We start from the raw sequence: 7,488 nt of genomic DNA, 5'->3' as shown, positions 1-7,488 counted from the left end.
GGAATGCCCAAGGGAAGGACCTTTCCCTGCATGGGACAATTTTACTTTAGTCCAGAACTTATTTGTGATTAGGGGGTGAAACAATTTGGATGACAGCAGTGCTGTGAGAACCTTGTGAAAGCAGGTCCCTGAGCACAGAAGGCTCAGGTGGGTGTGTTTGGGCAGTTCAGCTTAGCCTGTGGAACCAGCTCTGCTCCAGCCTCATCAGCTCTGCGCTGGGTCTCTCAACGCAGTTCCCTGTGTGGAGGTGGTAGGAGCTCCTGCAGAATGACCTGGTGGAGCCCTCAGTCCTGAGGGGTGCAGTGCCATGCTGCATGGCAGCGTTTGGTGTTCACGGGGTTAGGCTCATGCCAAAGCTTGATTTTTGGAACCTCATGCAACCAAGTGTTGTACACCAAATTATAGCTGGAGTGTTTTGAGCTCTGCATCCCAGTAGAGCTCTTAGTTGGTCCTTTGCTTGAGTTCTTAGCACATTTTAAAGTCTAAGATGTTTCTTTTTATTCAGCAATTAATTTTCAGCTAGATTCTGTACTTCTCAAGTGTTTTGCTTATGCATATTGTAAATCAGAAGCTTGTTCTTGGTTTTGTTGGTGTTACATAATGAATGATCTGTATGCTTGGGAAGAAGTGCTTCTGACAAAGGACTACTGTCCCTTTCTGAGACAGGTATTGAAGATGTTACTTGTAGAATTTAATCATTATAGTACTGATAAAAATAGTCCTGTGCCTACCATTTATAGCAATACAGTTGACTCAACAAGTCATTCTTTTCAATTTGGAAGTTAAATAACTGACAGAGCAAAAAATTTATGCAATTTCCTTAGACAATTGGGCTGTGTGTGTTTAGAGGTACCTCTAGGACAATATGGGGAAACTGAGTAAACCCTTTTCCCTAAGTATTTTGCACAGGAACAACACAGTTAAGAATTATAGGTGTGTAAGCCTGTTTGTGTGGTCAGGAGTCCTACATATCAAGACTCTTCTTCTATCTTCTCTAAGAATTACCTGGAGCTGAATCTTAATCAGAAGAAAAAAGTGGAATTTTTCTTCTGATTTGCAAATGCCATAAGATGCTACAAGTGAATGCCTCGATTTAGTGCATTTTCCTGCTTGCACTTGGTTTATTTTGCATTGCAGCTGCAGTAGGAGGAATAGCTGCCTTACCTCCTTGTTCCCCTCTTCCCTTCTCACAGAGCTGGGTTTGGTTTCTGTGACCATAGGGAAATGTTTTGCCAGACACATGGAATGCAAGTTACCAGATACTTTTATGACTGAGCCATAAAAAAATTCCAATTTAAAATCTATATTCATTCTGCAACATTAATGGATGAATTCTAAATGTGATACTAAAAGGTACTTCTAAAATGCATGTCCTGATTGCTGTTGATTTCAACAGCAGCTGTACCTGTAGGGTTATGACACAACTGTCCTGAGCTGGTAGTTCTAAGGCCTGTTTTTCAGAATTTGTCATCCTGATAGATTTGAGGAAGTGGGACATGTTCCCAGGCTTCAGGTACTCCAGCCTGAGGTCTTAATGCACACCACAGTTATGAGAAAATTAAGCTCCTGCGTTGGACTGGAGCAGCTGTGGCACAGGCTCAGTTGTGTTTTTGTCATAGCTGTGATCCTCAAGACTGGCAGCAAGATTCATTAGAGCCAGTTTCCGTTCTGGGCAATTAATCATTATGTTTTGGGAGCAAGGGTGTGTGCGTAAGGTTGGTTTGAGTTTTTGTTCATTGTCTGGTGTTTTGTGTGTTTGTTTTTTTTTTACTTAATTGTCATCCTGTAATTTCTTTTTTGTACTTATGTATTGTCTTCAAAATGAGCACTCTGTGTAACTAAAACTTAGGAGGACCAAGGTTCTGAGTGATACGAATTTGAGAGGAGTCTGTTAAAGCTGGAATCCTTGAGTGTGAGGCAGGACAGTGCTAGCTGCCCACCTTCAACTTGTCCAAATGTTCTCCTTGTCCCTTGTGCTTGGTGTTTTCTTCCTTAAGCTTTGTGCCCTTGGAAAAACATTTCAAACGTATGTACTCTTTGCTCCACCTCTCTTCTTTCTGAATGATTGGGGAAAAAATTGCTTCTTGCAAGTGTTGGTAAATTTACTCCTTGCTTATTAGATGTTTCTGCTTACAGTGTGAACATAAAGGCTATCTGCTAATTCATGCTTAAGAAGTTAAGCCACGTGGGCCACGGACTCTTGTGTCACGTGTGTTCATGCACTGGCTGTAAGATTTAGGGAACTTCCAAAGCAGTCTGTGCTGACATACATTGGGTGCCTCCTGAGGGCAGGGGAGAGGATGGGACAGGGCAGTGTGCAAATAACAAATAAGAGGGAACTTGCGTGCTCAGTCTGTTTGTATCTCAGCACTTGAGTTTCTTAGGAACTACCATTCAGCTTTCCCAGAACTTTGGCTTTTTCTACCTAAACTTGGCCTATTTTGTTGAGTGCATATTAAGATACTGAAAAAAAACCACTTTCAGCTCCTACTGTACAATGTCTTCTGCAGACACATTGCGTGGTACAAACGTTTCTTTGGTTACATCAAAAATTTTTCAGTGAGGGATTTTGATGATTAAGCTCTTTCCTGACTTTTCCTAATTTACTATTAAATATACTATTGTCTGTTGTATTTTCAATACAGTCAATTGGCAAAATAAGTTTATTTTTTAAAATAAGAATTATATTTTGGTAATTGCTTCTGACATCTGTATGACCTTTGTAATTTTTTGGGAAGCCTTCAGCTATTTTAATGCAGATGCTTGCGGTGTAAAGGTAGTATATGTATGATTGTAGTTGGCTTCTAACCTGTGTGTAGAAAATGGATGTGGGAGGATGTTTTACCAAATCCACTGAGAGAGCCTTCTCTGTAACCAGCTGGCTTCACGTTACTGCGTTTTTGGCTTCTTGCTGTGTTCAGAACTTTGTATACTTTTTAGTGCTGTTACTGATGTTGTGAATGGAGCCAACTGTCACCCAGGTCTTTCTTAGGTGTAGACTTGTACATCTTGTTTAGATGTTCTATAATGGTTATTTTATCTCTTTAGGATGCAGAAAATGCTATTGTACACATGGGAGGCCAGTGGTTGGGAGGCCGCCAGATCAGAACTAACTGGGCAACACGGAAACCACCAGCCCCCAAAAGTACACAAGAAAGTAAGAGCTTCATGTGATGCTATGTTGTGTTTGCTCTCTTGCATGTGCTCACTCAGTGGAGGAAAAAACATAATGCTGTCAAAATAATTCATTAATATCTAGCTTGACTTTCAGATCTCAAAGAATAGATTTTTTTGGTGTATTATATCAACGTAGTGGTGGCGGTACTGGTCTGTCATAAAATATTGAATCTGTTTGTTAACTGTATACTTCATACCTGTGTACAAGGTAAGTATGTGGGACTTTGGTTACTGTCAGCCTACTGCTTGAAACCAGCCTTCTCTCTTTGTAGATAACACGAAACAATTGAGATTTGAAGATGTAGTAAATCAGTCAAGTCCAAAAAATTGTACTGTGTACTGTGGAGGAATCGCCTCTGGGCTAACAGGTACCATTTGTGTCTTGCTTTTTTTATTACTGAAGCTTTTTGGACACCAAGATGCTTACTAATTCAAAAATGTTGTATGTTGTAGATCAACTTATGAGACAGACTTTTTCACCATTTGGACAGATTATGGAAATAAGGGTGTTTCCAGAAAAAGGTTACTCATTCGTCAGGTACGGACAGAGGAAAGTCAGAGCTGTGCTTTTGTTCACATAGTGATGTCCCATCTTCCTGTAATTTCATTTCATTGAACTTCTGTTGATACATTAAAAGCTGTCGCCATATGTGCATAGAAAAGTTTGGGACTTCTAAAAGCAGCCACCAATCTTTCTACCTGAGAAGATGAGTTTTTGTGAAAGCACATCTTTTTCTCTGGATTTCCTCTATGTATGGAGTCGCTGGTGTTTAACAGTTGGGTGAGAGTACTGTGAAGCATAACATGACTTTGTTTTTACATTCTTTAGATTTTCAACTCATGAAAGTGCAGCACATGCTATTGTTTCAGTTAATGGAACCACAATTGAAGGACATGTTGTTAAGTGTTACTGGGGGAAAGAATCCCCTGATATGACTAAAAACTTCCAACAGGTAACTGCATTTTAACCTTTTCTTTCTATTACAAAAGCAGTTGTGTATATGCCTGTAATGCCTTCCCAGTTATAATAGCTAAATTCTGTGGTAGAGTTCTCATGAAGTTCCATGTTCTGTCTCAGTTATGTTCCAGTGTTTCACCAAATTGGGCTAGTGATTTTGATGGAGTATCTGTTACTGTCTTCTGGATATGATTCAAGATAGGGAGAGACTTTGAGGTAATTCTGATTCTTGCTGGTTCACTAACTGCAGACTAGGTGACTATCCAAACAAATACTCTTTGGTATTTCAAACTCAAATACTTGTGTTTTTTTTCAGTACATGGGTCTAATGAAGTCACAGTGATGCCTTACTTTTCTGATCTCATTATTGCTCTTTTTAGCCCTGTGATTGATATAGCCAAAAATTTTGCCTGCAGCAGCACAGTAGAGACATGATCTATCTCTAGAGCCTGAAGCTCTATGAATTATTCTCTCCTTAGGTGGACTACAGCCAGTGGGGGCAATGGAGCCAAGTATATGGAAATCCACAGCAGTATGGGCAATATATGGCTAATGGGTGGCAAGTACCATCATATGGAATGTATGGCCAAGCATGGAATCAACAGGGTTTTGGAGTAGAGTGAGTGATTTTATTTACATTCTTAGAATATTCCCAGAGCGTTCTATCTGAGTTTCAGTCTTGTTTGATTCAAGGATTGCACAAGGCTTCGAGCCTTAGGTGGACTCTGGGTGGTTAAAGCTCATGTTTAATGATTTCCATGGACCAAGTGGTGGGGTGGGTCACTAACTTGTATGCATAAATGGTGTGATCAAGTACACATTTTGAGAATGAAGGCAAAAAGACCTGCTTCTGGGGTAGAGTTTTGGATGGTGGTCTTGTCTGACATCTAAAGATTTCCTGGATTCTGACTTGAGGTGGTGGCTACTGGAGAATTGGAGCCAGGGAGCCCAGGTATCTGCCTGAAGAGTTCATTACTCTGGAGAGGAGAAACTACTTACTGATATATTAACTTGTGCAGTTCCAAATTTGGGTGGGCTTTTAATACTTGATCTCTTCAAGACTGAAGTCTTCACAACAACTTTTTGTTTAACATACTTTTAAAATAACTTCTTTGTTTACATAACGCTTCATTATCTCTTGCCAATTAAACACATGAAGCCCTGCTAAACCTGTCACTGGTATTTGTGCCAGTCAGGCGTTGGGAATTGTGACATCACTGGTGTTGACTGGCAGCCACCTGCGTGTGTACCTGCCTTTGGAGGCAGTTGTCCTATGCAACTAGCACCCAAGGTTTGTGGGGCTCTTTTCCTTTGTTCTTAAAAAGCTCATGGTGATATTATTTTTGAGAATCACATACTGTAGCACTTAACCTGAATGACTTGGTAAAGAGAAGAAAATGTTCTGTTTTGGAACGAATAGCAGTGTAGGAAGTAAGTTTTTACATTCATTTTTTAAAGTCTGTCTTGTAAATAGCTTGACTAGCTTGCATGATTAGTTCTGGTTGTTTTTTGGTTTGTTTTTTTCTTCCTTTTTTTAACCATCTTGTTTCTTTTTAAGCCAATCTCCATCTGCTGCCTGGATGGGTGGATTTGGTGCTCAACCTGCCCAGGGACAAGGTGCTCCTGTAATACCTAACCAAGCTGGATATGGTATGGCAAGCTACCAAACACAGTGAGCTGGGACTCTGTTTAAAAGTGTGTATTTCATGATAGGCTGCAGTTTCCAGTGACATTCTGAAGACTGGAATGTAGACAATGAAAAAAAGAAAATATTTATTTTAAAAATGGAAATGTTTGGAACCTTTAGCACAGCTTTGCTTTGGTGAAGGACACAAATGTCTTCTAGTTCTGCCTTTTTAAGTTTTTGTTCATGATGGATATGAACATGTTTTTCTTTGTGTACAAAAATTAAAAATAAAGTCAATAAAGACAATTCTGACTACAAATTTTGATATAGTAGGAGAAATGGCTTATGAATTTGATCTTTAGGTTACCATTCCATTTTTTTTTTTTTGTTCTGTCTTCAGTGTTTTATATCACTGTGCTTTTTAAGAGAAATGACGTTGAAAAACAGCTTTTAGTTGAACACACATCCTGAAATAAACTGTGGACCAATCGTTACAACCTGCTAGACAGTATTGATTTTTCAAGGAACTTATGGGCATAGCTCAGAAAGTCTATGTAGGTCTTGAAATAATTTTTTAAAAAAAATATTTAATTTTTATACATGCTTAAAGTCTGATACAAAGAAGAGTTCAGTCTAAAATGAAAAGCAGTACTGTCTGAGTAATTTCACATAACTTACTGTCCACATTCAGGCACATATTAAAACTTTTCAGAGCTGGTTTGCTTATTAAGACTGTAGTAATTTGCATTTAATTTTGAGAAGTAAAAACGTTTTTGCAAGTATGTTGTTTGTATTGAAATCAGACAGCCATACTTGTGCTTTTACATAAAGTTTGAAGGCTACACATTGTAAATATTTCATAATTACAGTGTTTCAAAAGCATGCTCAAATATAGAAGTAGCAATGTAATTATTCAAAGTAATACTTAATATACTCTACTGCTTTAAATGCAGTAGATTGACAAGAATGTGCAAGACTGACATTTCCAAAGTTGGCTATTATGTAAAATTACATAAAGAACTATAACAAAGAGCCTTAATTTTAATTTCATAAATCTTAAATGCATCACCTTTTTGTCATTAGAAATACAAATTTTTTGCTTTACTTTATTTGGTATGTAAATACCTTGGTTAACAACCTTGTAAACCTATTTCAAGGTTATTATAAGTTGTATAGTATCTTGAGTGTTTTGAAAAATCTTGATGTTTTTTAAGTCTAGAAATATTTTGCCCAAGAATTTTTTAACAAGATTGTTAAAAACATCTTATTTTAGAGAATATTCAATGTGCCATTTGGTAAATGGAGATGCAGTTGAAACAGTACACTGAGTCGTGACTTATTTTTAATTAAAGTTTTTGTCCTTATGGGTGGTTTGCATGTGATGAACCTGTACAGAGGCTGGGTTGTTTGTGTACTGAGTGTGTAAATGGATAAATCATGAAGATGTTTAAATGGTATACTTGGGTTATTTCCGAATTATTTTATGGATACATTGATATAAACTGCCTCAATAAATTTGAAGTTGAAAATGAATGTAAGTTAGATATAAGTACTGTGTCTTACCTGTGACAGCTAGAGGGTGCAAGTGTTGCAGCTGTCTACTGAAAAACACTGAGGCAGGCACAATTTAAAAAAAAAAAAAAATTAAAAAAAAAATAGGATTTGCAGTGGTAGTTCAGTGAAGCAAACATGGATTTTAAAAGAAACAGAATGTTTGATTTTAGAG

The 7,488-nt window shown here is 38.0% G+C and overlaps 1 protein-coding gene across 1 annotated transcript in view; it reads left to right on the top strand.

The window, feature by feature from the left end:
• TIAL1 (TIA1 cytotoxic granule-associated RNA binding protein-like 1) overlaps positions 1-6,081 on the top strand; it is a 12,414-nt gene extending 6,333 nt beyond the window's left edge. Inside the window, exons 6-11 of the mRNA XM_008948204.1 lie at positions 3,049-3,157; positions 3,450-3,545; positions 3,631-3,715; positions 4,007-4,130; positions 4,615-4,754; positions 5,694-6,081. Coding sequence (XP_008946452.1) covers positions 3,049-3,157; positions 3,450-3,545; positions 3,631-3,715; positions 4,007-4,130; positions 4,615-4,754; positions 5,694-5,811 — 672 coding nt within the window. The 3' untranslated portion in view covers positions 5,812-6,081. The remainder of the gene's footprint in view (positions 1-3,048; positions 3,158-3,449; positions 3,546-3,630; positions 3,716-4,006; positions 4,131-4,614; positions 4,755-5,693) is intronic.
• The last annotated feature ends 1,407 nt before the right edge of the window (positions 6,082-7,488 follow it).

This window comes from Merops nubicus, unplaced genomic scaffold, assembly GCF_000691845.1.
Source record: "Merops nubicus isolate BGI_N331 unplaced genomic scaffold, ASM69184v1 scaffold46630, whole genome shotgun sequence".
NCBI classification, from domain to species: domain Eukaryota; kingdom Metazoa; phylum Chordata; class Aves; order Coraciiformes; family Meropidae; genus Merops; species Merops nubicus.
The sequence above is the reverse complement of the archived record's forward strand: the minus strand, read 5'-3'. Positions and strand labels throughout refer to the sequence as shown.